Source organism: Chlamydomonas reinhardtii, chromosome 6 (assembly GCF_000002595.2).
Source record: "Chlamydomonas reinhardtii strain CC-503 cw92 mt+ chromosome 6, whole genome shotgun sequence".
In the NCBI taxonomy this organism is placed as follows: domain Eukaryota; kingdom Viridiplantae; phylum Chlorophyta; class Chlorophyceae; order Chlamydomonadales; family Chlamydomonadaceae; genus Chlamydomonas; species Chlamydomonas reinhardtii.
This window is the reverse complement of record NC_057009.1, coordinates 6,359,351-6,386,880: the sequence shown is the minus strand read 5'-3', so window position 1 is coordinate 6,386,880 and position 27,530 is coordinate 6,359,351. Positions and strand designations below refer to the sequence as shown.

General features: G+C 66.1%; 5 protein-coding genes across 6 annotated transcripts in view; 2 read left to right on the top strand and 3 right to left on the bottom strand.

Annotated features, from left to right (window-relative positions):
- Nucleotides 1-9,484, bottom strand: part of CHLRE_06g292249v5 (uncharacterized protein) — a 33,088-nt gene extending 23,604 nt beyond the window's left edge. The window contains exons 1-9 of the mRNA XM_043063442.1: nt 9,117-9,484; nt 8,434-8,675; nt 8,171-8,260; nt 7,420-7,907; nt 6,783-6,950; nt 5,779-6,543; nt 4,743-4,910; nt 4,277-4,473; nt 8-4,093 (exon numbers count right to left, since the gene is read on the bottom strand). Of these exons, the coding sequence (XP_042924149.1) occupies nt 8-4,093; nt 4,277-4,473; nt 4,743-4,910; nt 5,779-6,543; nt 6,783-6,950; nt 7,420-7,907; nt 8,171-8,260; nt 8,434-8,675; nt 9,117-9,274 (6,362 nt within the window). The 5' untranslated portion in view covers nt 9,275-9,484. The remainder of the gene's footprint in view (nt 1-7; nt 4,094-4,276; nt 4,474-4,742; nt 4,911-5,778; nt 6,544-6,782; nt 6,951-7,419; nt 7,908-8,170; nt 8,261-8,433; nt 8,676-9,116) is intronic.
- A 110-nt stretch (nt 9,485-9,594) lies between these two features.
- Nucleotides 9,595-14,291, top strand: CHLRE_06g292216v5 (uncharacterized protein). The gene is made up of 3 exons (XM_043063441.1): nt 9,595-9,983; nt 10,470-10,918; nt 11,717-14,291. Exons 1-3 carry the CDS (start codon nt 9,901-9,903, stop codon nt 11,944-11,946), a joined length of 762 nt encoding a protein of 253 aa, XP_042924147.1. The 5' UTR covers nt 9,595-9,900; the 3' UTR covers nt 11,947-14,291.
- Nucleotides 14,292-14,322: 31 nt separating this feature from the next.
- CHLRE_06g292183v5 (uncharacterized protein) lies at nt 14,323-15,454 on the bottom strand. Its single transcript, XM_043063440.1, has 2 exons — nt 15,160-15,454; nt 14,323-15,020 (listed from the first exon to the last, which is right to left on the bottom strand). The coding sequence occupies exons 1-2, from the start codon at nt 15,345-15,347 to the stop codon at nt 14,927-14,929; spliced, it is 282 nt and encodes a 93-aa protein (XP_042924144.1). The 5' UTR covers nt 15,348-15,454; the 3' UTR covers nt 14,323-14,926.
- Nucleotides 14,413-21,474, bottom strand: CHLRE_06g292150v5 (uncharacterized protein). 2 transcript variants are annotated; one of them, XM_043063438.1, is made up of 7 exons: nt 21,222-21,474; nt 20,629-20,705; nt 20,213-20,387; nt 19,886-19,942; nt 19,543-19,587; nt 15,798-19,255; nt 14,413-15,373 (listed from the first exon to the last, which is right to left on the bottom strand). In XM_043063438.1, the coding sequence occupies exons 1-6, from the start codon at nt 21,354-21,356 to the stop codon at nt 15,851-15,853; spliced, it is 3,894 nt and encodes a 1,297-aa protein (XP_042924146.1). In that variant the 5' UTR covers nt 21,357-21,474; the 3' UTR covers nt 14,413-15,373; nt 15,798-15,850. The 2 variants fall into 2 exon arrangements, with proteins under 2 accessions (XP_042924146.1, XP_042924145.1); XM_043063439.1 differs by lacking the exon at nt 14,413-15,373 and having other exon boundaries at nt 15,503-19,255.
- A 160-nt stretch (nt 21,475-21,634) lies between these two features.
- CHLRE_06g292100v5 (uncharacterized protein) lies at nt 21,635-27,510 on the top strand. The gene is made up of 11 exons (XM_043063437.1): nt 21,635-21,963; nt 22,214-22,331; nt 22,603-22,658; nt 22,907-23,142; nt 23,322-23,426; nt 23,744-23,879; nt 24,213-24,329; nt 24,981-25,073; nt 25,446-25,524; nt 25,824-26,113; nt 26,306-27,510. The coding sequence occupies exons 1-11, from the start codon at nt 21,757-21,759 to the stop codon at nt 26,576-26,578; spliced, it is 1,710 nt and encodes a 569-aa protein (XP_042924143.1). The 5' UTR covers nt 21,635-21,756; the 3' UTR covers nt 26,579-27,510.
- Nucleotides 27,511-27,530: the final 20 nt, after the last annotated feature.

Genomic DNA, 27,530 nt, shown 5'->3' with positions numbered 1-27,530 from the left:
GGGAGGCTCGGGGGAGGGAGGAGCAGGGCTGGGAGGCGCAGGCGACGGCGGGGCAGGGCTAGGAGGAGCAGGCGAGGGAGGCGCAGGCGACGGCGGCGCTGGCGACGGCGGGGCCGGGCTAGGAGGAGCAGGGCTGGGCGGCTCCGGGCTGGGCGGCGCCGGGCTAGGAGGCGCAGGCGAAGGAGGCGCGGGCGACGGAGGCTCCGGGCTGGGCGGGCTCAGCTCAGGGGTCGGGGGCGCGGGGCTGGGCGGCTCGGGGGAGGGAGGAGCAGGGCTGGGAGGCGCCGGGCTGGGCGGCTCCGGGCTGGGAGGAGCGGGCGAGGGAGGCGCAGGCGACGGCGGCGCTGGCGACGGCGGGGCCGGGCTAGGAGGAGCAGGGCTGGGCGGCTCCGGGCTGGGCGGCGCCGGGCTAGGAGGCGCAGGCGAAGGAGGCGCGGGCGACGGAGGCTCCGGGCTGGGCGGGCTCAGCTCAGGGGTCGGGGGCGCGGGGCTGGGCGGCTCGGGGGAGGGAGGAGCAGGGCTGGGAGGCGCCGGGCTGGGCGGCTCCGGGCTGGGAGGAGCGGGCGAGGGAGGCGCAGGCGACGGCGGCGCTGGCGACGGCGGGGCCGGGCTAGGAGGAGCAGGGCTGGGCGGCTCCGGGCTGGGCGGCGCCGGGCTAGGAGGCGCAGGCGAAGGAGGCGCGGGCGACGGAGGCTCCGGGCTGGGCGGGCTCAGCTCAGGGGTCGGGGGCGCGGGGCTGGGCGGCTCGGGGGAGGGAGGAGCAGGGCTGGGAGGCGCCGGGCTGGGCGGCTCCGGGCTGGGAGGAGCGGGCGAGGGAGGCGCAGGCGACGGCGGCGCTGGCGACGGCGGGGCCGGGCTAGGAGGAGCAGGGCTGGGCGGCTCCGGGCTGGGCGGCGCCGGGCTAGGAGGCGCAGGCGAAGGAGGCGCGGGCGACGGAGGCTCCGGGCTGGGCGGGCTCAGCTCAGGGGTCGGGGGCGCGGGGCTGGGAGGCTCGGGGGAGGGAGGAGCAGGGCTGGGAGGCGCCGGGCTGGGCGGCTCCGGGCTGGGAGGAGCGGGCGAGGGAGGCGCAGGCGACGGCGGGGCAGGGCTAGGAGGGACCGGACTGGGAGGAGCGGGCGAGGGAGGCTTCGCGGCGGGCGGCACGCCGCAGGCCTCAACCTGCGGGATGTCGCCCAGGGGCACGCTGGGGTTGAACAGGCTGCCCCAGGTCTGCGGTAGGTTGGCCTGCCAGTTCCACGTGGCCACGGTGCTCCAGTCGCCGATGTTGAGACGCTGGATGGAGGTGCCCTGAGGCGTGTTGTTGTTCTCAATCACGCCGGCGCCAACGTTGGTGCAGCTGTGGCCGGCCGCGGGGCCGTTCGCGGCGATGCTGTTGAAGCCCTGCGAGTTGGCGCCGTAGCAGATGAAGTCCGCCACAGACCAGCGCACGCCGTCCGTGCACTTGGTCAGCAGCGCAAAGCCGTCCCAGCCGCCATTGCTGTTCTGCAGGTTGCCCTGCAGGTCAATCACCAGCGCCGTCCAGTCGAAGTTGGGCGTCTGCAGCCGAGTCTCGCTAATGACGGTGATCTGGGGTGACGTGAACGGGAACACGTTGCCGTGCAGGCTGCCGCTGGCGGTCTGCGGGTTGCCGTTGAACGTGTACTGCGCCAGCCACAGGTCTTGCCTCCAGTCGAAGCCGGCAGGCACAATGATCTCAATCCACTCCCGCTTGTCGCTGTTGCCGCCCCTGGGGTTCTGGTCATAGTGGAACTCAGAGATGAACAGCGACGGGCAATCGTCGCATGGCGGGGGCGGCGCGGGGCTGGGCGGGGCAGGTGAAGGAGGAGCGGGCGAGGGAGGCGCAGGCGACGGCGGCGCAGGGCTGGGAGGCGTTGGTGACGGAGGCGCGGGCGACGGAGGCGCGGGCGACGGAGGCGCCGGGCTGGGCGGGCGCAGGGTCGGGGTCGGGGGAGCGGGGCTGGGAGGCGCGGGCGACGGAGGCGCAGGCGAAGGCGGCGCGGGGCTGGGCGGGGCCGGGGTAGGTGGCGCAGGCGAAGGAGGCGCGGGCGACGGAGGCGCTGGGCTGGGCGGGCGCAGGGTCGGTGTCGGGGGTGCGGGGCTGGGAGGCTTGGGAGAGGGAGGAGCAGGGCTTGGAGGCGCCGGGCTCGGCGGCTTCGGGGTGGGCGGAGCGGGCGAGGGAGGCGCAGGCGACGGCGGGGCAGGGCTAGGAGGAACCGGACTGGGAGGAGCGGGCGAGGGAGGCTTTGCGGCGGGCGGCACGCCGCAGGCCTCAACCTGCGGGATGTCGCCCAGGGGCACGCTGGGGTTGAACAGGCTGCCCCAGGTCTGCGGTAGGTTGGCCTGCCAGTTCCACGTGGCCACGGTGGTCCAGTCGCCGGTGGTGAGACGCTGGATGGAGGTGCCCTGAGGCGTGTTGTTGTTCTCAATCACGCCGGCGCCAACGTTGGTGCAGCTGTAGCCGGCCGCGGGGCCGTTCGCGGCGATGCTGTTGAAGCCCTGCGAGTTGGCGCCGTAGCAGATGAAGTCCGCCACAGACCAGCGCACGCCGTCCGTGCACTTGGTCAGCAGCGCAAAGCCGTCCCAGCCGCCATTGCTGTTCTGCAGGTTGCCCTGCAGGTCAATCACCAGCGCCGTCCAGTCGAAGTTGGGCGTCTGCAGCCGAGTCTCGCTAATGACGGTGATCTGGGGTGACGTGAACGGGAACACGTTGCCGTGCAGGCTGCCGCTGGCGGTCTGCGGGTTGCCATTGAACGTGTACTGCGCCAGCCACAGGTCTTGCCTCCAGTCGAAGCCGGCAGGCACGATGATCTCAATCCACTCCCGCTTGTCGCTGTTGCCGCCCCTGGGGTCCTGGTCATAGTGGAACTCAGAGATGAACAGCGACGGGCAATCGTCGCATGGCGGTGGCGGCGCGGGGCTGGGCGGGGCAGGTGAAGGAGGAGCGGGCGAGGGAGGCGCAGGAGACGGCGGCACAGGGCTGGGAGGCGTTGGTGACGGAGGAGCAGGCGAAGGAGGCGCGGGCGACGGAGGCGCGGGGCTGGGCGGGCTCAGGGTCGGGGTCGGGGGCGCGGGGCTGGGAGGCTTGGGAGAGGGAGGAGCAGGGCTTGGAGGCGCAGGTGACGGCGGGGCAGGGCTGGGAGGAGCGGGCGAGGGAGGCTTCGCGGCGGGAGGCACGCCGCAAGCCTCAACTTGCGGGATGGTGCCCAGGGCGATGCTGGGGTTGAACAGGCTGCCCCAGGTCTGCGGTAGGTTGGCCTGCCAGTTCCACGTGGCCACGGTGCTCCAGTCGCCGGTGTTGAGACGCTGGATGGAGGTGCCCTGAGGCGTGTTGTTGTTCTCAATCACGCCGGCGCCAACGTTGGTGCAGCTGTAGCCGGCCGCGGGGCCGTTCGCGGCGATGCTGTTGAAGCCCTGCGAGTTGGCGCCGTAGCAGATGAAGTCCGCCACCGACCAGCGCACGCCGTCCGTGCACTTGGTCAGCAGCGCAAAGCCGTCCCAGCCGCCATTGCTGTTCTGCAGGTTGCCCTGCAGGTCAATCACCAGCGCCGTCCAGTCGAAGTTGGGCGTCTGCAGCCGAGTCTCGCTAATGACGGTGATCTGGGGTGACGTGAACGGGAACACGTTGCCGTGCAGGCTGCCGCTGGCGGTCTGCGGGTTGCCGTTGAACGTGTACTGCGCCAGCCACAGGTCTTGCCTCCAGTCGAAGCCGGCAGGCACAATAATCTCAATCCACTCCCGCTTGTCGCTGTTGCCGCCCCTGGGGTTCTGGTCATAGTGGAACTCAGAGATGAACAGCGACGGGCAATCGTCGCATGGCGGGGGCGGCGCGGGGCTGGGCGGGGCAGGTGAAGGAGGAGCGGGCGAGGGAGGCGCAGGCGACGGCGGCGCAGGGCTGGGAGGCGTTGGTGACGGAGGAGCAGGCGACGGAGGCGCGGGCGACGGAGGCGCCGGGCTGGGCGGGCGCAGGGTCGGGGTCGGGGGAGCGGGGCTGGGAGGCGCGGGCGACGGAGGCGCAGGCGAAGGCGGCGCGGGGCTGGGCGGGGCCGGGGTAGGTGGCGCAGGCGAAGGAGGCGCGGGCGACGGAGGCGCTGGGCTGGGCGGGCGCAGGGTCGGTGTCGGGGGTGCGGGGCTGGGAGGCTTGGGAGAGGGAGGAGCAGGGCTTGGAGGCGCCGGGCTCGGCGGCTTCGGGGTGGGCGGAGCGGGCGAGGGAGGCGCAGGCGACGGCGGGGCAGGGCTAGGAGGCGTAGGGGAAGGCGGCGCTGGACTGGGTGGAAGCGGACTCGGCGGTGCGGGCGATGGCGGGCTCAAGGCGACTGTTGACGGTGGTGAGGGCGGAGATGGTGGAGTGCAAGGTTTACATGACAAATAGAAGTCGCCAAGGCCGAACCAGGAGTTTGACACCGATGTGCACAGCTCGGGGAACTCGTTAATGTTCTTGGTCATGTACCTCCAGGATAGAAACGCAGTGTCGCCCTGTCGATGCAGTATGATTGTGGGATAAGGCAGGAATCCTAGGGTCTTGGAAGCCCAATGTTGGTGAAGACGGAAAATATGTTGCAGCGAAAGTGCACCAGTTGTGCTACAAAATGTAAACGAAAGTGAGGATTGCGGTATTCTGGCTGTCGCATGTGTGCCGGATCCGTTGTTATACTCCCGTGCGCCAGTGTTTCAGTACCTGACCTCACCGGCCCCGATCATCCTCCTGCCCTTGCCATGATCTTACCCTGCCCCGCGCGACTCACCTCGACGCCGGATTTGACGATGATGAAAAAGCGCTTGCGCTCGCAGCTTTCAGGCGTCAGGCCCAAGCTGGTGTATGGAATGACGAAACTGAAGAGCCCGACATTGCCATTTAACGGGACGTGGTTGAAGTCCCTGCCCAGCTGGTTGGGCCGGGAACAGCCGGGGGCCTGCGAGCGTCACCAGTAAGAAACCAATAACAACGTCAGTCGAACGTGTACGCACGAGATAATGTGAGTAGGATGCAGGTGGGGTCTGGGTGGCCAGAGCTAGAATGCGAAAGCACTGGCCGTACCCGTGCGGACTTGCGTGTGCGATAGGACAGGTTGGCGAGATCCCGTAGGGTGCAGCTGACGCCCAGACCCCAACAGATGGCAAACAATTTGCAGCGGCAGGGCAGTCGTGCGCGGCTGGTCGAATGCCGGAATTACTGTACGGACAAGTTGCTGGCGGGCTGGAAGTTTGCTGCTGATGGGCATTCCTCACGGACTTGCGTGCGGAGTCCCAAACGGACTGATCCGGCACTTCACATGCACCGACCAGCTGGCAAGTAAATCGGCCAGCCGCCCACGGAATTTCCTGTGGTGCCGCCCACGAAACGGCGCAGGCGAAGGAGGTGCAGGGCTAGGAGGCTGATGCGGATGCGGTGAACTAGGCTGCCTGCTGTGTCCACACATACGGTATACCTACCATACATGCCACACATATACCATGATGCGCTCTGCCTAATAGTTGTCGGGCAGGTCGTGAACCCTCTGACAAAGGACTACGCAGAGGGAATCTCGCTACCATACATGTGGCCAGGCGTGTAAGGGGTTTCGTCGACAGTTTTACGGCAGCGTACGGAAAAGTTCATGGCATATTTGCTTGGGTACTCAGACAAAAACCGGTGAGGACCAGGCACAAGCACAGAAAGTTGCGTAGGCGGCTAGCTTTGAGATAGTAAGTATCATGGGCAGACACACGCACCATGTGCCAACCGAGTTCAAACGTCCCCGACACCCGCCGCGCACGTTCCGCACCCCAAGGCGCACCCACATCAATGGCGGAGCCGAGTGACCCAGTGTCGGTGTAAAGCTGCCACAGCGCATCATCCGTGGACCAGAAGGGCGAGTTGAAGCCGTTGTTGGAAGTCCGCACCAGCGTGACTGTGAGGGATCCGGCGACCGGCGTGTTTACGTACAGTGTCGCAATGCCGACAAGCTGCTTGTCTGCGCCCGCATACACGGGGCCGGTGATAAAGGACACTTTGCTACTTGTCGCGTTGGCGTAAAGGGCGGTGTCAGGGCAAGGGGCACACGGGGGCTCTGGCGGCCTGGGTGCGGGGCTGGGCGGAGCTGGGCTTGGGGGCAGAGTGCTGGTCGGCGCCGGGCTGGGCGGAGATGGGCTGGCCGGCGAAGGGCTGGGTGGGGCGGGGCTGGGAGGGGCAGGGCTAGGCGGGCGCGGGCTGGGCGGCGCAGGGCTGGGAGGCGCAGGGCTGGGAGGCGCAGGGCTAGGCGGGCGCGGGCTGGGCGGCGCAGGGCTAGGCGGGCGAGGGCTGGGCGGCGCGGGGATGGGTGGCGCGGGGCTGGGCGGCGACGGGCTCGATACTGTGGTTGGCGAAGGGGAGGGTGGCGATGGGCTGGGCGGCGATGGGCTCGGCGGCCTAGGAGGCAGCGGCGGGGAGGGCGGGGTCGCGCATGGCTGACAACCCACGTAGAAGTCGCCCAGGCCAAACCAGGAGTTTGACACCGATGTGCACAGCTCGGGGAACTCGTTGATGTTCTTGGTCATGTACCTCCAGGATAGAAACGCGGTCTCGCCCTGTCGACACGGGTGCAGGCAAATGTTGGCCGGTGTAAGAGAGATGGGGTGCGGCGAGCGATGGTGCTGTGAAGAGCGGGATGGGAGTACAAAGAGCCCGCAAAGAGGAGGCGAACGGCAACTGGTGAGGGCTGGCACGGGCAGGAATGGTGAGCAGGACATGCAGTGGCACTGGTGGACGCGACCGGATGGGGTGGGAGCAGGGGCGAGCAACGCTATCTCCGTCTCCCGCGACCCACCGCAACGCCGGCCTTGATCATGATGAAAAAGCGCTTGCGGTCGCAGCTGCCTTCTGTGAGAGACAAGTTGGAGTTTGGAATGACGAAACTAATGATGCCGATGTTGCCGTCCATGGAGACATGGTTGAAGTTTCTTCCCAGCTGGTTAGGGCGCGAACAAGCGGGGCCCTGTCGTACAGGATGGGTGAAGGCGGGGAAGGGATGGCATCGACAGCCAGCAGTGGAAAAGGCAAGGGAGAGGCGTCCACGCATAAGGTGGGGTGGGTTCGGCGCCACCGGCGATGAGTAGATGACGCAAAGGCCGGGCACGTGGTGGGATGTGTGCGCGGGTGGGTGGGGGGGCACGGGCAATGGCCAAGTGGTGATGGGTGTGGAAAGGGTGTGGTGTGGTGTAGCACCTGCTAGGCGGGGCGCGTCATCCGTCACTCCACCCGCAGTACGGCAGTCCCGCCCCCCATCGCACGACGCGCCCTGCCTGGCACGCGTGCAGGTGAGGTGTGCCCTGTCCCCCAAGGCAGGGTCACACGGAGCGCAATCACCCTACTGCCCTGGAGTAAGGACCCTGCTGGGAACCCAACCGCCCCCAACCGCCCCCACCACCCGCCGCGCAGGGTGCGCACCCACCCACTACACCCACATCAATAGCGTTGTTCAGGGACCCAAGGTCGGGGTACAGCCGCCACAGCAAGTCGCTGTTGTCCCAAAAGTATGAGTTGGACACGTCGCTGTTGTAGATCCGCGCCAGCGTGAAAGTGAGGAACCCAGGCGGCGTATTCGGGTACAGCGTCGCAGTGCCGACCAACTGCTTGTCAGCGCCCGCATACACGGGGCCGTCGATGAAAGTAACAGGGCTGCCAGAGCTGTTGTACAGGACAGAGCTAGTGCAGGGCTGGGTCTGATACCACAGGAGCGAACGTGCGTGCGCTGGCAACACCGCGGCATCGGCCGCCACATCGGTTGCGCCGTTGCCGGTGGCGGGCAGCGGCAGTGGCGTGACTCCTGTCGTGCGGCGCACGCCCAGCGTAATGGAGACCTCGCCGGGCGCTGCGCCCGACTTGCGGCAGCCACGGGCACTCCGGCCACAGGCTGCGAACGTGGCGCCGTCAACGCTGATGGGAGTGGCATCTGCAGCATGCAGCAGGCGAGCGGGTATGCGCTTGCGAGTGGTGGGAAGGGGTGCACGGCTCGAATGTGGATGGGAGGGAAACAGTGCAGCTGAGTGCAGGTGCCCTCTGCTCAGCAGCATGCGTGTGTCCGTCGGCACGCACGCCGCCCCAATGGGGTGACAGCTTGACAAGCAAGGCGTAATAAATAAGCGCATGATCGGGTGCAGCCACACATCCACAACTGCAAGACAACTAAACATAGAGAGCTGCACACGCACGTACCTTCTGCGCAGTCAAGTCCCTTACTCAGCATGGTGAACACGACGCGCGTGTCTTGCTCGGAAGTGTTCCACCTGGCCCACTGGCAGACCTCTGTATTAGGGAAAGGCTCCGCGTCAGCGGGGGAAGTGTCCTGCCGTAGCTGACCATGTAACTCATGTCGCCCTGACAGGACGTCATGTCTCCCACCGGCCACCGCCGGGCCGCGCCCCTCACACATGCGAGCCACAGAAGCTCCGCTCTATCTGCGCAGCCCTATCGCTTACCTGTCTTCCCATGCGCCCAGGGTAGCACGTGCACATCCGTGCTGCCACCCACGGACCGTTTCCCTGGCCCAGAGTACCACTGCATCAGGCGGTCCGCGGCGCAGACGTGAAGAACGCGCGCGAGGGCCCGCTGACACCCGGCTTCACCAGCTTCATGCCGCCAGGTTAGGCAAGTCTTGCAATACACGCTGCCGTCTGTGCGCGTGTCGCAGCTATCTGCATACGTGTTAAGCGACAAGCACCTGCAAGCAAGCGAATCGATACTAAGTACGTGGCATGTAAATTGGCCAGATGTGGCTGGCGATAATTTGGCGGGAGTGTGCGTGGCCGAGAAACCGTGGCCGGCGGTTGATTGGCGCTGCCCCGCGGAATTCGCTAAACACGGGCCCTTTGTTAGCAGGCATTTTGATAGCGTTGTGATGTCGATCGCGCGCCAGGTGCGCGCACAGTGCCAAAGCCTTGCGAATGCGCTGCGGAATGGCCACTTATCGCTAGCTGGGACGGACGGCGGTTCACATGTGAAGTCCCTTACGAACGGACGTATGGAGTCGCTGTGTAACTGGTAATTTATACCCACAGACCAGTTGGAAATTGGCCACCGAGCCATCGGGCGGCACTGGACGCACGCGCCGCACCCGCCCCGCTACCCTCGCAAACATATACAGGGCTACCTCGCATCCAACCTGTTGGCTACGTTTGACCAGCTTTGTAGTGTGCTGGTTGCGTCGCTGCGGCTAACGTCGTGCTCCCAGGCCGCTTCTCCTGCTGGTGCGGCGCCAGATGACGAAATTCTCGCCGCGACCAGCAGCAGCAGGACCAGTGTAGTTGTTGACGGACTCATGGTGAAAGCTGAATACGCCTCATTGATGATACTGCTGCCAAGGGAACGCGCATGCGTAGAGAACGCGCAAGGAAACGAAGCGATGTCGCTGTGTTGCGCTGCTGCCGCGTACCCTCAACGTGCTTGCGGGCGGGCAACCTATGCCAAGGAGCTATCGCAGACCGCAATTACTGCGCGATGGGGCGCGCCTTAGAAGGCCTCGCTCCTGTAACTTGCGGATCCGGGGGCAGTTGGACTTCAACTCGAGCAAAAGTGCCCCCAGGCAGGCGCTCAAACACCAAAGAATGCCATTGACAATTGATTCCGAGTTATCGGCTGGTGTGGACGGCAAGGTTTTCAGTGCTCGCTCGAGCGCGGTTTTGCCCGACTGCCACCGGTTGGAGCTGTTTTTCGCTGCTGAAACATGCATGCTAACACGCACTTTCTTAATTCCAAGCTTACCTTACCAGTCCAGAAAGCCGTCGGGCCGGACGGGACTAGAGTTGGAAAGGATCCGTAAGCGCTTATTTCCCACTTGGTCGGTTCTGGCCCCCTTCGTCCATGTCGCCGCAAAGGCGAGTCAGGCGAGTTAAGACGCAAGAATTGTATTGAAACCAGGCTGGGCGTCATGAAGGCAAACAAAGTTTATGCATCACCTGCCCGAGTCTAGTTCTGGACTGCGCAGTGCGAACAGCAGCCAAAGGCCCGACCCGGTTCGTCTGCTGAGAAGGCAGGGTCAACCGCCGCGTGCCGCCACTCGCCTGGACTGCGGCTGAACACGCGCGTCGAGGCTGCTTGGTCATGCGCCTGCGCCTGTCAGGACGTCCAGGGTGCCTGCCACCCCGCCCTGGAAACTTTCTGTGTCTGCCCGCGTGTGGGGGGTTGGCTGTCAGTAGGGGCAGGCATAGGCACAGAAAGTGCCGGATGGAGGGGGCGTGTCATCCCTCAATTTCTTGCCCATTCGCCTGCATATTCAAATACATTTTAGACACCAAACACAGATGATAGAAGCAATTCCCGTTGCTGGTGGTGTAGTCTATCGCGGCGGCAACGGTCCGCGCGGCGGCCACAGGGACTGTCCGACAAACCGCCTGCTGAACCGCCTAATCCGTGGCTGTGGGCGGAACACGGAAGTTCTACGACACACAAGTATATAACCCTGCGGACGGCGCCCTGGGGCATCTAGATGTGTCTTTTACCGACTGTCCTACTACAGTGGCGGTGCCTCGCAGTATGAGAAAACGGGCACAATCAAGTGCGACCTGTTGTCGCCCTTAGCCCGCGCGGCTCTGCCGCTGGACCACCGTGCCGCCGCCAGCGCCCGGTCTGCTGCGGAGCGGCGGTTCATCGAGGCGAACACCATCATTCAGAACAGCCTGGTCGCCACGGCGACACGCCGCGGTGGGGCCTCAACCTCTGCGAATCCCCTGCGCGCCCACTGCGCGCGCGTCAACCTCGGGAGGCCCTGGGACGGGTACAACCTGTCCTCTCATCACAAGGACTACAAGACCGCGGTCGGTGCTAGGTACCTAGTTCCGCAACCTGACCCGCGCTCGCGACCTGACCTGACCTGGCCCAACGGCGAGTGCCGGCACTGTGGCATCCGCAACTGCCGCAAGTATGTTCAGGGCCTCTGCTACCCCTGCTACTTTAAGGAGCGGCGCCGTAAGCGTTGAAGGAGTTAAGCAGCTTGGCGGAAGCAGTTGGATGTCATTTTGGCCAGTCAGTGGCCAGGTGTACGGATGGATGGTACGGTGCAGTGGCTTGGTGGCTTTCTGTGGCGGCGTGGCGGCTCAGTTGGGGTTGTAGATGGGCGTTCGGAACTTCGGATGCATGCGGCAGGTAGGCAATGAGATGCTGTGCATCAGCGAAAGGAGATAAGGAGCCATATGGCGGCGCGATTATGTATGTGTGTGCACGCGCAGCCTGCCACCCAGCGGTGTCGGGGGAGCCCCGCCCCTGCCCGGTCCCATGTTTGGTGTCGGGGGATGGAGCCCCCTATCCCGACACCAAACAGGGGAGCCAGCTGCGGCAACACGTGATAGGTGCATTCTCAGCATCAGATGTCCGCTCGGTCAAACAGGGCAGGCATAGGCACAGAAAGTGCCGGATGGAGGGGGCATGTCATCCCTCGGGCCTCGACCTGCGCTCTGGCGCCGGCTGGCGCCGGTTCTCGGGCGGCGCCGCGTTCTCCTCCACGTGACCTTGCCTGCCCCCACTGCTTTCTGTGTGTCTGCCACCCACGCCACTCTGCATGCTAACGGCCGACATGTGAAGGCCATGTAAAAGGTGCGTGGGCGGGGTGGCAGGCACGTGGGTGGCAGACATAAAAAGCTTTGTGGGCGGTTCAGGCACATGACACTTCGGGTTGGTGTCACCCATCGGAGCGCTCGGCGGCGGCGGCCGCCACACGGTACCCGGGCGAGGGCTTTGGTGCCGGGATGGCCGCCACACTGGGCCCAGTCGGCTGCTCAGAGCGCTCGGCGGCGGCGGCCGCCACACTGGGCCCGGTCGGCTGCTCCAAGCGCTCGGCGGCGGCGCGGAAGGCGGCCAACCGCGCTCTCGTTGCGAAAGGGCTGAAGCAGCGTGGGCCCAACGGCGAGTGCCGGCACTGTGGCATCCGCAACTGCCGCAAGTATGTTCAGGGCCTCTGCTACCCCTGCTACTTGAAGGCGTGGCGCCGTAAGCGTTGAAGGAGTTAAGCAGCTTGGCGGAAGGGAGGAAGTCAGTTGGCTGCAGGGGAAGTCTTGTGGATGGCAGGCACTGAAATGATGCACAGGAAGTTTTGCGTGGCCAGGTGTAAGGTTTCGTTGGTGGCAGACATAAAAAGCTGACATAAAGTTGCGTGGGCGGCAGACACACTGACATAGGCACACAAAGTGGCGTGGGCGGCAGACACAGAAAGTGGGGCGGCGCAGGTCCAGCCTAAAGGTGCAGACAGGCGGTGGCTGAAGCCAACGGCAAGGTTTCTGTGCACAAGGTGGCAGGCACAGCCGCACAGGCACACAGGAAGTTTCGCGGGCGGCAGACACAGAAACCCCGCAGCTACGCAGTACCTACCCCGGCTTGCCCCTGCGCCGGTGCGCCCTTGCCTTGCCCTGAAATTCCGCATCGCACAACGCAATGACCTGCCTAACCTGCCCGCACTGCTAGCACAGGAGAAGCAGGTGCGAGCAGAGGGGTGGAGGAGGGGAATGGCGAAATGGGATTGGGTGTTCGGGGGCACGGTGGGAGGCACATTCGGGGGCGGCGAGGCGAAGAGGTGGCACTCGGCTGGGTAAGGCAGTGGCCACGTAGCAAAGCCACTCACTTCCAAGCTGCGAAGTTTTGCAATCGTTCTGCTCTGTCACGGTTATTGATTTCAGAATACTAATTAGCATACTAGGTTAGTAATACGCGCACCCGCCCGCTGTGCGAAAGGGGCATGTTACAGCAAGACAGGGTCCACCCCCAAAACGTTTTGCAATTATTTGTATCATGAACTTCGCGCCGCCATGCGAATGCTAAATGCGATCGCAAGGGCTACTGGCCCTTCGGGGAAAGGGGCAAGCCAACTTGTACAGGAACACATCAAGTTTCGCAGGCGGGGCAGGTACATACGATACACTAGCGGACCACCATGCGATCCATGGGGCGTGCCCCTAAGGGAGTCAAGTGATATGGGACTCAACGTTATATTGCTGAGCATGAGAGGTGGCCCCGCGTGGGCACACAGAAAGTTTCGTGTAACTCATGTCGCCATGAGGCTCACACGCGGGGTGGCTCACACGCAAACAAAGTTGCGTGGGGCCGTGGGCGGCACACCTCTTGACCATCTAACCATCTTGCAGTAACACGCACAGGGCCTGGCGGCGCCGCAGCGCCGCTTACCTTGCCGATCTGGAAACCCGTCGGGCAGGAGGCGACTACAGTTGGGAAGGACCCGTAAGCGGCAAAGCTTATTTCCCACTTGGTCGGTTCTGGGTGCTTTCGTCCGTGCTACAAATGGCTCCACAGTTAGCCGCCCTGAAGGCTAAGCATTTGCAGTATGTGTGCGATGCGGGTGTGTCGGGGGTGGGGGCTGCCCTGGCGGCGGGGGCCTTCGTGTGCACCTTGGCCCGCTTGTGGTCGCTGAAATGGGAGAATCATCATAAGGAAGCACTGTGGCGTGTGGCCGCCAACGCTTGCTGGGCGTTTCCACGGCATGCTAGCGAGCGGGCGCGAGGCGTTACTGTTGACCCGTGTTGGGCGTGTGGGGTGGACATGCAGGATGGGGACCGGCGTCACTGGTTTTGGGACTGCACTGTTGCGCTGTCACTGCGGGAAAGTATGGGGATGGCTATGGGGCTCCTACCGGAGGAGGCTCTAAGTGCCTTCTCTCGTGAGGAGTTGTGGTTAGTGCGCCCGCCTGCGGGGCTTGCGCCACCTGTGTGGGATGTGGTGTGTCTCGCTGCTATGTCTGCCCTGGACTTTGGTCGGCAGCGTGTGGTTATGGCCGGGTTGGCGGCGCGAGCGAAGCTGCCGTCGGCCCGGGTGCTGAGCATTGGACTTGCCGTCGTAGCTGACTTCTGGGGTCGTCTCCAGACGTTTGTGACTTTGGGTATCAGGCCAAAGGGTTGGGACGCTGTGCCGTTTGCGCATCCCTTCATATCTCGGGCTGTTGGTGACGGCATGGTTTTGCGCTTGCCGTATGACGCTGATTCCCCGCCCCCCTCGCCGTGAGAGGTTGTGCGTGGTTGGTGGCTCTGTGTGTGGGCAGGATGCACGTGTGGGCGACCGTTCTAGTACCTGGACGCTTGCGCCCTGGTTAGTGCGTGCGCTGTGCGTGTGTCCTGCGGCCTAGACGTTTCCCGGCACTCCTGTGCCTAGGCTTGTGGCGTTGAGGCACAGCGGTGGGGCTCTGGCGGGTTGAGGCTTGGCTAGGACTCACTGTGCGCGGAGTCACACGGACTTTGCCCGCGGGAGGGTTTGCAGCAAAGTCGGGGTTGGGCCCTGATAGCATGTGATGGCTCGGCGTCTTCGGGAGCTGGGACTGTCCCCTCTGTAACATCCGCATCCTTTCGTCCACTTCGTCACGAAGGCGAGTCAGGCGAGTCAAGAATTCGATTGAAACACCCTAGCTGTGAAAGGTTGACTATCTCCTACCACTGCCCGCCTCCTACCTTGCCCGCCCCAGCGTCATCTTTTTCGACATCAGCAACCCCTGCGCCTCCAAGATATTTGACGCGGCCAATGTGCAACAGCCTCAATACAGCGCCTTTGCAGACAAGTTCATCACTACCCCTGATGGTGCGTGCCTAGCTCAGCAAAATCATCCTACCGACCCCCTCGCCCACCGCCAAGCACTTCAGTACAGCGTTGCCCTTCGGCAAAACTGCTGCCAAGTCGCGCCGGGCGCATGCGTCCTAGCATGCATTTTGCTGGCCTCTGCAGTTCTGTCTACTCCCTGCTTGCATTTACTGATCGCGCTGCTACTTCTGCTACTGCTGTTGCTGTTGCTCATCTCGCGCACTGTCGCGGCCGCGCTTGGCACTGCGCCCGTCGTCGCTTCAATCAAGCGGCAGACGCACCCCCCCGGCGCACTCTGGTGCTGCAGCGCTTCGCTGCCAGCATGCATAGGAGTGGAGCCACTCTGGCTGCCCGGAGAGATTGCGGCCACGGCAATCACCACCGTTGCACCGTGCGCCGTGTCGTTTATAGCCACTGGCTCACGCCCTTCGTCAGCTCAGGGATTACAGGCTTGTCTGCCCGCGGCAGCGGCGGCGGCGGCGGCGGGACCAGCAGCTGGCTGTAGCCCAATGATACACGCCCCCCCCACACACGCCCCCCCCCCCCCCCCACACACACACGCCCCCCCCCACACACACACACGCCCCCCCCAGGGCCTGCTGGACACCATCCAGGAGGGGCTGCTGGCTCTAGCCTACGGGTCGTACAGCCTCTTCCACTTAGAATACTTGGTCCTGCCGGCACCGCCGTGCTCGAAGGCACTGACGGGGATGTCCGGGAACTCCCGCCGCAGGTGCTTTTCGGCCGCGGTCCAGTCCACCGTGCTGGAGGGGTGGGCCTTGACCCACTCGTGCAGCTTGGGCCAGACGGGTGCCCAGATGAACATACCGGCCTTTTCCGCACGGGCAACGCCTGTGGGACAATGCAGGACGCACGCACTCTCTCGGCACAGGTTGGCGGCGGCGATGGACTTGCCATCCGCGCCCAGGAGTTGTGATGTTTAAGCCGTATATGGAATCGGGCGGCAATCGGGCTCCATGCAAGCCGGTATGACCGACGTCGTATTCCTTGCTCAGTCCCCGCGCTAGAATGTTAAAAGCTCTACGGTCTGCGAAGGCCCCGTCAAAATGCCTAGCATGGACGATTTCGCGGGCCACGTCGCAGCTACACATGTTGCGCTGGACATGCCAAAAGTAGCTGTGGAACTCGAGCCGGCAAATAAACAGCCGGCCCTGACGCCGGTTGTTCGCGCGAGCCTGGTGCCGCGCTCGGACTGCCTCACGGTTCCCCACGGTTCCCCACGGTTCCCCACGGTTCCTTTCAGACTGGTTGTCACCTTGTAAAACCTCCGTTCCTGTAGCCCGGAATTTGCTGCATCTGGCTGCGTGTCTAGTGCGGCAACACTTCTATATCTGTAGCCGCCGCTCCGGGTCCCAGCCTCCCTGCCGCTGGTGCGACGGCTGCGCCGACCCTGGCCCCAGTCCCAGCCCCAGCCCCAGCGCCAGCGTCTACTCCAGCGAAGCGACTGGGCCCAATCCCACGGTGGGCATTTCCGCCGTGTGAGCTACTGCCGCTGCAGCAGACGCCGGAGCCGGGACCCGCACTGCTGCAGCGCATTAGTGCAGCCTTGGGCGGCCCGGACCTGCACTGGTCCGCAGGCGCCCGGAGTAACGATGGCGGCGGCGGCGGTGGCGGAATGCCCAGCACCTGGCCGGCGCCGCCTGCTGACCATGCCCGTAACAGCGGCGGCGGGTGTTGCGACCCCCCTGAGGGCTGCACTGACTCAGGCGCTACCGCATGCAAATGCAGGCGCGGCGGGTACGCCGGCGGCGGCTCAGCGCGCGGGCTGGACACCGCGGGCACCACCCAGGCCGCTGCAGGCGCCGAAACCGCCGCCACCGACGCTTTGATGCTGCCCCCTGCACTGCCTGCACCGCTGCCGCCGTTGCTGCTGCTGCTAGTGGTGGCGCTCCCGCTGCCAGGCCGGAGCCAGCCCAGTGCGGACCACGCATTGGCGGCTGAGCTCCACGTGGCGGGGGCAGACCCCTCTGCCGCCTCCGCTACGGCCCTGCCGCCGCCACCCGCGCCAGACGCGCTTCGAGACAACACCGTCGGCCGTGCCGCTGGGGGCGGCGGAGGCAGCTGCACGCCCGCACCACCTCCAGCGCCACCGGTGGCCGCAGCAGCCCGCGGCGATGACGGCGCAGGCAGCTGTGCTTGCGACGGCGCAGGTGCCGGCGAGCCGCTCCCAGATGCGCTCCTGCCGAGAACACCCCCGGGAGCCCGCGCTATGGCGGTGCTGGTGCGTGATGGCGGTGGGTGCGGCACGTACGCCGCCGCTGACGCTCCGGCGCCTGCGCTGCTACCGCCTGCCACCGCTGCCGCTGCTGCCGTAATAAGAACCGCCGTTGCCGACGCCCCGCCAATGCTCGCGGCCCTGCTTCCCGCTGCAGCCGTCACCACTGCCTGGCTTTCTGGCAAGATGCCGACGGTACGTGGCCGCACCGGGCTGGGCACGGCCGATGCAGAGGCCGACTGCGCCGCCGAGCCCGAGCCGGCCGGTGTGGGCGAGCTGCCCCCTCCCGACCCGTGCCCAAGGCTGCGCTGCCGCCCAAACACAGCTGCCATCAGGCCACTAAAGCGCGAGCCGCCCCGCCTCGCCTCGCCACCTGACCCACTCCGGAACGGCAGGAAGCTCGTGCTGCGCCCGCTGGCAGCGGTCCCGGTGGCCCCGCCGCTGCCTGTGCTCGCGTGACGGCTGCCCCCACCGGCCCCACGAAGAGCAGCTGCAGCCGCAGCCCCCGCTGAAGCCATGCGGTCGGGGAGCGAGCCGACGCGTGTGTAGCCCGTGCCCCCGCCCCCAGCAGGCACAGTAGACGGCTGCCATGCAGATGCCCCGCCCGCGCTGACGGTCTTGCCGTGGGTGGGATCGGAAGAGCGAGGCGGCGCGCCGCTGCCCGACACACGCTCCTCCGTCTCCGTGGATATCCCGCTCGTGGCCTGCCGCTGCGGGGCCCCTTGCGCCGCTGCGCCTGCTGCCGCCGCGGCCGCGGTGGCGGCAGCCGCCGCCGCCGAAACAGCTGCTGCTCCCGGCCCCGACACCGAGCCGAGGGCGGGGTGCCCCGAGTCCGCCTCCAGCTCCTCCGGCGCCTCCTGGATGACGCTGGCCTGGCGCCGCGCGTCCATGGCCGTCCGGAGCCGCGACGACGTACCCTGCCCAAAGCCCAGGCGGCCAAGCATGCCCGTCCACTGCTGTTGCGGGCCCTGCTGCGGGCCCTGCTGCGGCTGCTGCTGCGGGTCGCTGCCAAACTGCGGTATGCCGGTTAGGGACCCCAATGGCGACACCTGAGACGACAGCTGCTGCGGCGGCGCGTCTTCAGACCCAGCCAGTAGCATGCCTGCCAGCGCCGCCGCCGAGCCCGGTCGCGATGGCGACGGCACAGGGCTGGCATAGGATGCAGCCGAACCAACGCCCAGCGCCGCCACCAGCGGCGGAGCCGCGAGAAAGGCGCTCTGCCTGCTCTGCGCCGCTATGAGGCTGCCCTCACGACTGCTGAACGCAAGCCCGCCCGCACCAGCCGTGCCCGTGCCGTCGTTGCTTCCGCCGCCGCCGGCCCGTGCCGGTGCAGCGCTCGCGGCGGCTGCCGCCGCCGCAGCGGCAGCGATCATGGCGGCAGCAGACAGCCGTGCCGACGCAACGGCGGCGCCCGTGCCGTCATTGGAAGTGCCATGCCCCGGCGTGCCCTGCCCGCTGCCGCTGGCACTGCCCGTAGCATGGAGCCCAGGCGGCACCGCCAGCACCTGGCCACTGGCGCTGCTGGCAGACACGCTGCTGGCAAAGCCGCCGCCGCCTCCTGCCCCCGCTGCCCCGGCCAGGCCACCGCTGCTGGCGCGGCCTCCCCGTAGCGGCGACACCTGCACCTTCCCGCTGCCGCTACTGCCCGGCCGCCAACGGCTACTGCCGCCGAGCAAGCCCCCAATCACACGCCCGGCGGTGCTCCCTATCGACCCGCCCCCGGCGCCCAGCATCACGGGGGTCCCGGCGCCACCGTCGCCGGTGGCAGGCCCCGCCATCGCCGCCAGGTTGCCGCTGCTGGCGCTAGCCCGGCGCTGCTTGCTGCCTGGCGCGCCCAGCCCGAACTTGGACATGAACGCGGAGCGCAGGCTGCCGCTCTGGCTGGGCGGCCCGCTGAGGTCGCCCTCCTCCGTGGCCCCCGCAGCGGCAGCAGCGCCCTCCGCCCCCGCCAGCACCACCACCGCGCCACCGGCACCCTCCTGCCCCTCCGTGCCGCAGCCCTCCGACCGCGTCCGCTCCGGGCCAGCGCCGGCGCCCTCCGCGCCCCCGCCACCTCCACCACCGACGGCCAGGCCCAAGCCCGCCGCCGCGGAGCGCCACAGCCCCCGCCCGCTGCGCTGCTTGCCGTTCCTGCCGGACGCCCCCGCACCGTTGGCGCCGTCAACCGACGCGTTCGCCGACGCCGCCGCATTCATGATGGCTGTCAGCTGCCCCGACACGCCACTGCCCGCGCCCGCCAGCCCCGACCCCAGTCCGCCGCCGCCGCTGACCGGCCCGCTGCCGAAGCCCGCCAGCGCGCCGCTGCCGGCGCCGAGCATGGTGGCCTGGGCATTCACGGCCTGGGCTGCGGCTGCAGCTGCCTGTGCCGCCGCCGCGGCCTGCTGGTTGGCTGCGTTGAGACCCGTGAAAATCTCGTCGTCCAGCTTTTCGAGGTAGGCTGTGAACTCCTTGATGTCCAGGCGGCCGTTGCCGTCGCGGTCGGCGCCCTCAAAGATAATCTGCGCCGGTGTGCGAGGAGATGGCGCAGGCAGGCCACGCGCCATTACGGTACGTTTGGCGGGGGCTGTACGGGACAGCAACCACCTGACCGGCTTGCAGAGACCCACCCGCCCCGCCCCCGCTGCCTGCTGCTCACGCTTAGTATCTTTTTATTGATATTCGCCATCGGTAGCTGCTTAGTATCTTTTTATTGATATTCGCCGTCCTCCCGTTCCCTGCTACCCGTGCTCGACTACTTATACCCAGCCCGCTGCTTCCCGTCTAGCCATCACCGCACAGGCCGCACCTTGAGGTAGGCCTTGTCCTCGTCCGACAGCGGCTCGCCCACATACTACACGGCAGGGAGGGACGGCGGCAAACAACATGATACACTAACACACCGACGCATCGACACATCGAGCAGCCACAGGTACTGAGCCACTTTGTTTTACCGCCGATGACTGCGGCCCCGGCCGCAGCCCTAACAGCATGCCGGGCTGCCTAACCTGTCCGACAAGGCCCCTTCCCGCCGCTGTGAGCGCTTCTTGCGTCGCGGCTGTGCATGCCGTTGCTTATCCAGTGCCCATAGGCCTCGCGCGCACCACCACTCCGCTCCAAGCGCCCTGCTCCGCTCAGTCCGCCAGCCGCACCTGGAAGCTGCGCTCAATGGCCGACAGCGTCAGCGCGCGCTCGTTGTTGTCGCTGTCCTGCGCTCACGGGCGGCACAACACAACAGGCGGCACAGCGGTTAGGACACCCTCGCCCCGCCCCGCCTCGCCTCATGGAAAATCCGCAAGGACCCCATCGCCGCAGCATGCCCTCCCTCTTTTCGCCCTCGCAACACCAGCAAACCCACATCCACCACCGCCGCCGCCACTACCACCACCACCCACTCCCTGCTCATTGGGCTCTGGAGCACGCCAACGCACCCCCCAGCCCCACCCCCAGCCCCAACCCATCTGACACACCGCCCCCACCTCCAGCACGAAGAGCTGCTTGAACACGCGCAGCAGCTCCTCCTCGTCCATGGCGGTGAAGAACTTGGTGAGGAACTCCGGAAAGTCCACCACCGCGTCGCCGTTGCTGTCCAGCTCAAACATGACCGCGTCCAGCTCCTGCGGCGTGGGGCTGCCGCCCATGGCCTCCATGACGCTGCAAGGGCGGGGAACGCGGTGGGGGTGAGAGTGAGGAGGGTTGGGATTTGGGAGGCGGGCGGGGCGGGGCGGGGCGGATGCCCGCCCGATCCCGGGGCCTGCGGCCCGAAAGGCGTGTGGGGGCTCAGGCGCCTGGCACTGGTCACTGAGGCAAGGACAGTGGCCGCCCAGGCGCGTAACGCCCCGGCAGTGCGGAAACGCCCCTGCCGCGGCCGCTGCCCCTGCCGCCGCTGACTCACAAGAACAGGTCATCTTTGGTGAAGTAGCCCTTATCCTCCGTGTCAAAGAGCTGGAACACCTCCTTCAGCAGCTCCACCTGCAGGGGTACCCGGCGCATGCGGTTGGCGCCAGGGACGCCAGGGTTGGAACGCGGCTGGCCAGGGCGTGCCCAGCAAGGTCGGGCAGCCCTGGCCTTTCCAGTGGGCCCCTGTGTGCGAGCAGACCCCCTACACGTGCGCGATGCACTGCCTGCATCCTTTCTCGCCCCTAAGGACGCCCATCGAGGCACACGTGCGACGGGCCAAAGCGCGACCGGACACATCTTGATGTGTGGGAGTCGGGCTGGCGTCGGCCCCTTCCGACTGTTGCTCTGCTCAAAAACCTTTTCCTACTCATCGTCTGCACACCCATATTAGCGCGAGCCTGATTCCTTAGCCGCCGTTAAGCAAGGGTCTTGCCGACCAGTCACATAAACGTGTCAGGCTACCAGCTGGTATGCGCGGCTCCTGGAGAGACTTCAACGACCCAAGATAACGCGCTAGGGCAGAGCTCGCTGGGCACGTGCTGGGCTGCCATAGTGACCAATGATACCCCATCGTCAACGCAGCCCCACCTGCTGGAGAGTGAGATGCGGCCAGCATCCACGAAGCTGCTCCCGAGTCCAACGAGTTCGGGACCATGGCTTTTCAGCGAGGCCAGGAAAGTTGTTTTGCTTGGGAGCAAGGCCGGGAAGCCGCCTCAAGCTCATTTACGTCTACACTTCTGCCATCAGCACTGCCGCAACCGCCTGGCGGAGCGGCAAACGATGCACAACCTAACCCAGTGTTTGCACGAACATGTTCGTGGAGAGTACGTGAGCCCTTGGTTATTCTGTATAATGCTCATGTATGAAGGTAGTGATAGAAGACAACAGCACAAGTCCGCAAGCTGTCGGGAGGAAGCAAAGTATTGAAACCCGATGCAGGGGCTCAGCTAGGTTGCGTGAATCGCCAGTCGTGTCAGGAATTAGCTGCATGCGACGATAGTCTTACTCATATAGAACACTAGGGCTCACAGCTGTTCGTAAACGGCTGCAAGCTCCAATGAAATTAGCAGGGCAGCGACGACCGTGCGGGGCAGCCACGAGGTCTAGTGGCCATGGACATAGGATGAAATATACGCCATGCGCTCAGCAGGTCACAAGTTCCCGTGCGACGATCAATGTTGTCGGCGCGGACGAGCAACCTTCGACCTCGTCTTCGTCGGTTAGCAGCAGCAGGATTGTCACTGGTCTCAATCGTCGCCAGGCGGGCCTCGGAGCGGCAGCCCTGCTGGCGCTGGTGGCGGGCGGGGACCAGGCTCAAGCAACCAAGACGGTAAGGGGAAAGGGCGTGGGCGGAATGCAGAGTCCTTCCCCGCAGCGCCAAGCAGCACCCTCAGCCATGCTGGGGCCGGGTTGCTGGAACGGGACCAGGCTGAGTCCCTTGTATGCACAGGCACGGACACGCCGCAGCAGCCTGTCTGGGCTTGTCGGCCCAACGTGCCTGCGGCGGCACCCCCAGAGGCACCCACTGCTTGCTTACCCCCCAACCACGCACATCCGCCAACCCGACCGACTGCTTTCAGATCACGTTGCGGGATGGCACGGAGGTTGCCGCATTCGAGCACGGCATGACGCTGTCGATCGTGGCACTGCGCGGCTCGGTGCCGCAGCAGTGGGCCCTGGACTTTAAAATGAGCATAGGTGCGGGGGCCCGGGCCTGAACGGGTCGACCTTAGAGGCTGAAGCCGGGGGGTGAAGCGTTTGCTGTGGCGTGGCAGCTTAAGGCCAACAGAGATGTGGCCTTAATCTGTTGGGCTGCACATGCCCTGCAAGTGGTCTCGGCTGCCAGCGCTCGGGTATTGCTGCGGCATCCATCTCCCATTGATCTAAAGTTCCCACGGACTGACTGAACGGGGCGCTGCTCCCTTCCCCGTGTCCCTCCCCCCTTTCCCTTGTGTTACTCCCACTCCAGGCAAGTACTGCGGCTTCTCCATAGACCAGCGCGCACAGCTGCAGGACATCTGGAAGGTAGGTGCGGCAGGGAAGCCGCGGGCGACAGCTAGCGGAGCGCCGGGTCTGTACCGTCTGTGCGGTGCCACCATGCGGTGTCTCCGGGCACTGCCGCCGCTGCCTCTGCAGCCCCGTCGACGCTGCCCCTCTCCTCCCGCCCTCCCATCGCCTTCTCCCCTCCTCCCTGCGTGCCTGTCCTCAACCTCGTGTTTAATGAGCAAGTATCGTTCGGTTAGTTATGCCTGCAACCCACCCCCGCCCCCCAGGAGCTGTCCGATGTGAGCGGCACTAACAAGCGCAGCGCCGGCGTCGCGGACGTTGTCACCCTGGGCGACGCCTGGCTGGGGCCGGCGGTGGCGCGGCGGCTGGTGCAGCCCATCGCGGGCGCCGACAGCTGCCGCTGGTGGCGCATGCTGCCGCCGGCCATGCGGGCGGCGGCGCGGCGCAACCCCGTCACGGGCGCGGTGGACCCGGCCGGGCCGGTGTACGGCGCACCGTACAGGTAGCTGGGGGAGGGGGTGGGGGTGGGGGCGGTAGGGCGAGGAAGCTGTCGCTTAACACGCGCTGACGCGCTGCGTGTTGCGGCGCATGCGGTGTCTGGGCTGGGCTGGTGGGTTGCTGCCCTGCCGGTAAGCGGGTGGTGCCCGCACTGCCCCCACACTGCGGCTGCCCGCACCCCAGGTGGGGCTGCACGCTGGTGGCGTACCGGCGCGACCGGCTGCTGCGCCGCGGCGGCAGCCCGGTGCTGGACTGGGCGGACCTGCTGCAGCCGGCGCTGCAGGGCAGGTGCGGGCGGGCAGGGGGGGGGCGGGCGAGGCGGGCGAGCAGGGGGCGGGGTGAGGAGGGGGCGTGGGCGGGCAGGGGGCGTGGGCGGGCAGGAGCGGCGGGGGGAGTCTGAGGGCACACCGGGCGGCGGGCAGTGGCCGAACAGCGCCGTACAGCGCTGCACCGCCGGAACCCACTCTGAGAGCGGGGGCACAAACAGGACCCATTATTTGGGGCCATCAAGCGGTGCGGGACATGAGAATCTAACCCGTGCCAAACCCGTCCCAACACGTGCCAACCAACGCGCACGCGTGCTCACACACACGTTACACCCGCAGGGTGGCCATGGTGGACTCGCCGCGCGAGCTGCTGGCGGTGGCGCTGCGCACCTTTGACCTGGAGGCCGCGGGGCTCAGCGTCAACAGCAGCGCGGCGCAGCTGGCGGCGGCAGGCATCACGGAGCAGGCGCTGCAGGTTCGGGCGCGGGGGGGGGCGATAGGGCGGGCGGGGGGGGGGCGGGGGGTGCCGGGGCAGGGGAGCGGGGTGGTCCCAGCGCAAGCGCGCCAGAGAGATGGTCAAGTCCAGTTCACGGCATTTACATGAGGCGGGGATGGGGCGGCAATGGGGCGGGGTGACTGGGAGATGAACATGGAGCTGCAGGGCGTGGCCAGCGGCCCATCGCCGCCGGCCACATGACCTGCGTCACGATGCTGCCGCGCATTAATGCCGCCCACCTAAGCTGAGTACCGGTACCGGTACCAAAACCCATCCCGCGTCATTCCCCACCCACCGCCGCCGCCATTGCAGGAGCGTGTGGCCGCGCTGCGGCGGCAGGTGCGGCTGTTCAGCAGCCGCGACCACGTGCGCGCGCTGCAGGCGGGGGACGTGTGGGCGGTGGTGGGCTACTCGCACGACCTGGTGCTGGTGAGTCAGGGCGCACTCGGGGAACCAGCCTGCTTCAGGCTTGCTTAAGGCCTGCTTCAGGGAAAAGTGACATGTTAAGGCTTCAGGATGTTTGCTTTCCGGAAACGACTACATCAGGAAAATGTGGAAGCGCTTCAGGAAAGGGCCTGAAGCGCACACACACGCTGAAGCCCTCCGTCACCCGCCCTGCAACCAGTGTTAGTGAGAGGTGTCTACAGACACCAACTGTTATCCCCCTTATCACCTTTTGATTAGACACACTCTCACCTTGTCCATCAAACCCCAAGCATGCACCGAGCACCCATGTCTCTACTCCTCGTCATGACTCGATACCTGCAAGCTAGCCGGAACATAAGGTCAGCAAATGTGCGAGCCATGATTTCAAAAGCCCTTGACCGTGGACAGCACTGACATAGCCATGCAAGCCAGACACCAGCAATGCAAACCAGACACCAGCACCAGCGCCGCGCGGTGGTGATGGTAGTTGTGTTTTGGGCGCGTGTGCATGCGTGTGTGCGCGTGCACGTGTGTGTGTGTGTGTGTGTGTGTGTGTGTGTGTGTGTGTGTGTTTTGTGCAGCTGCAGGTGCAGGTGTGCAACTGGGCGCTCACCCCACGCGCCCCTCGGCCCCTCCCCACTTGCGCCCGCGCAGCTGGCTGAGCGCAGCGGCAATGTGGAGCTGGTGGCGCCGCTGTCCGGCACACAGCTGTGGGCGGACGTGTGGGCGGTGCCGGCGGGCGCGCAGGTGCGAGACAGGATATTCGCGCGGCGTGTGCGTGTGCGTGTGTGTGTGTGTGTGTGTGTGTGTGTGTGTGTGTGTGTGTGTGTGTGTGTGTGTGTGTGTGTTTGGGGGGGTTACACTCATGACTTATTAAGAAGAAAGGGAATAGTCTGTTCCGATCCCAAAGGAGGGCAGCAGGTAGCCGGGCGGTGGGCGGTGGGCGGTGGGCAGTGGGCAGCCACGCACAGGGGTAGCTGCAGGCGCGGGTCTGTGCGGATGCCTGGGCGCAGGACGTGGCTAGGGGCTGGCGCGCTCTAGTACGGTATTCCTGAGGTGCGTGCGCCACGTCCACCCCTGACATTCGGTGCGCCGCAATATCCTGTGCGGCTCGCGCAGGGGGGGCACCGCAAAGCCGGCCCCAGCCCGCTGCTGCCGGTGTGGATTGAGTTCACGTTGTCGCCTGGCCGCATCTCAGGTGAGCGGGCGTGATCCGGTTTCGGTTTGAGGACACGCCCTGAAGGCCTGAACGGTGTTCAGGCTGCCGCCGCAGTGCATACCGCACGGCCGCCGCGCTACAACGCTGCCGTACCTGTCCCGCACCACTCCCGCCCTCACGCCCTCCCCCCTCACCCCTACCTGTGATGATGTACAAAAGCTCGCATATGCGGCTGCAGTGTCTCCTTTGCAGCGCGACTGTTTCCTTAAGGGAATGGTCCAGAATCAACCCCCCTCGCCCCCAACTTATCAGGAATGTACTCCGCCCCCCACTCCCAGGCCAGCCCGGGCTCAAGGGCGGAGCACCCTCCGTGTTGCTGCCGGGCGACACGGGGCTGGCGGGCCTGGCGCCGTACGCCTTCGAGCCTTCCAGCACCCCCTCCGCCACCTCCGCCTCCTCCTCTAGCTCGGCGCCTTCCGCAATGCCGGTGCTAGCGCCCATCCACGAGCACCGCAAGGCGCTGCTGGCGGCGCGGCAGGCGGCGGCGGAGCGGAGCCCGCTGGCCGTGGCGGCGGCGGCACTGGCTGCGGTGCCGGGAATCGGGCAGCTCATGCCGGCGAGCGCGCGGGTAAGACACGGCGGCAGACACATGACTTGAACAAATGGAGGGCGCAGCAGCCTTTCGTGCCGCTAACTGAGGGGGTGATGGAAGAGTCCGCTCGGAGCCGACGAGGTCACAACACGACCGCTCCGCCTGCCTCCACTGCAGCCCCCACCAACCTGCCCCCAACTTGCCACTTTTCCTCTGGCGTGTGCGCAGGAACGCGCGGCGGCGGCGGCAGCATCACCCGGCGGCCAACAAGAGCTGGCGGCCGCCTCGCCCGAGGCGGCGGCGGCGGCGGCGCTGTACCCGCCCGTGGAGCTGCGGCACCAGGACATGTACCTGCCGCCGGCGGCCGTGCTGCGGCGCAGCGCCTTCTTGCAGCCGCTGGACGAGCCCACCAACGAACTGTACCGCCGAGTGCTGCTGGCCGCCACCTCCTCGGCGGCGCCAGGGGCGGCGGCGGCGCCAGCGGTGGGGGAGCAAAAGTAGATTGGTGGTTGCTTGGATGCGGGAGGTGGTGTGGTGGCAGTGGCGCCATGGCGCGTATGAGTTGGGGGGGGCGAGGGCCAGGGGAGCAGCGGCGGCTGTGCGCAGGGGCGGCTGGGGGCCGACAGCTCGACGCGTCGAGATTGCGCTCCGTGAGAGGGCTGATCTGGGCTGCTGTGACGACCGTGCGCGCCGCCCCCGCGCACGTAGCTGGCGTGTGCCCCTCCTACTGGTGGCCATTCGGTTGCCGCACGGCCGCACGCAGGACCATGCCGCATCATGTCCTGTTGCTCTGTGGTAGGGTTGCAGTATTCTTTGGTCTGCCTTCTGCGCCTCTGCGGCCGTGTGTCGGGCCCGGGTCTGAGGAGGATTCGCAGCTGCAACTTAGTGCTCGCGCCGTGCACCCCTTCCCACCCACTCCCAAGCGCACACCCGCATGGTGCAGATGCAACTCCCATCTCTGTCTGCCTCCCAGAAAGTTGCGTGGGCGGCAGACACACGCCCATCACCGCCCATCCGTGCTTGCGTTGCGAAAGGGCTGAAGCAGCGTGGGCCCAACGGCGAGTGCCAGCACTGCGACATCCGCGACTGCCGCAAGTATGTTCAGGGCCTCTGCTACCCCTGCTACTTTAAGGAGCGGCGCCGTAAGCGTTGAAGGAGTTAGTTGAAGGAGTTAGTTGCACGGCTTCTGTGAATGTGATGTGTTGGGCGGCGTGGGCGGCGTGGGCAGGCATGCAGAAAGTTGCGTGGGCACAAAGTCGAGGGGTGCCAGTGACGTTACGTAATACTAGTCGATCTGTGCCGACGCTTTGCGACTATCATGGAGGAGTTGTCACAACGGTGTGTCCGTCACCGGCCAAGCACCCTGCTGAGCTTTGGCTCCGCCGCTGCGCGGCGGACATGTACTCCGATGGCGAGTCCCAACCCTCGATCCCAGACCCTGCTCGTTAGCTGA

Excerpts from the sequence above, each read along its gene's own strand:
- CHLRE_06g292100v5 (XM_043063437.1), top strand. The coding sequence starts at position 21,757 with ATGAAATATACGCCATGCGCTCAGCAGGTCACAAGTTCCCGTGCGACG. Across the intron at positions 25,074-25,445 it reads CGGTGCCGGCGGGCGCGCAG|GGGGGGCACCGCAAAGCCGG; the intron begins GTGCGAGACAGG and ends CGGCTCGCGCAG. Across the intron at positions 25,525-25,823 it reads GTCGCCTGGCCGCATCTCAG|GCCAGCCCGGGCTCAAGGGC; the intron begins GTGAGCGGGCGT and ends CCCCACTCCCAG.
- CHLRE_06g292183v5 (XM_043063440.1), bottom strand. The coding sequence starts at position 15,347 with ATGTTCATCTGGGCACCCGTCTGGCCCAAGCTGCACGAGTGGGTCAAG. Across the intron at positions 15,021-15,159 it reads TGGAAGAGGCTGTACGACCC|CCAGCTGCTGGTCCCGCCGC; the intron begins GTAGGCTAGAGC and ends ATTGGGCTACAG.
- CHLRE_06g292216v5 (XM_043063441.1), top strand. The coding sequence starts at position 9,901 with ATGCATCACCTGCCCGAGTCTAGTTCTGGACTGCGCAGTGCGAACAGC. Across the intron at positions 9,984-10,469 it reads CCGGTTCGTCTGCTGAGAAG|TGGCGGTGCCTCGCAGTATG; the intron begins GCAGGGTCAACC and ends GTCCTACTACAG. Across the intron at positions 10,919-11,716 it reads CTACTTTAAGGAGCGGCGCC|TCGGCTGCTCAGAGCGCTCG; the intron begins GTAAGCGTTGAA and ends CACTGGGCCCAG.
- CHLRE_06g292150v5 (XM_043063438.1), bottom strand. The coding sequence starts at position 21,356 with ATGAGCTTGAGGCGGCTTCCCGGCCTTGCTCCCAAGCAAAACAACTTT. Across the intron at positions 20,388-20,628 it reads ACCAAAGATGACCTGTTCTT|CGTCATGGAGGCCATGGGCG; the intron begins GTGAGTCAGCGG and ends CCGCCCTTGCAG. Across the intron at positions 19,588-19,885 it reads CCATTGAGCGCAGCTTCCAG|TATGTGGGCGAGCCGCTGTC; the intron begins GTGCGGCTGGCG and ends CCTGCCGTGTAG.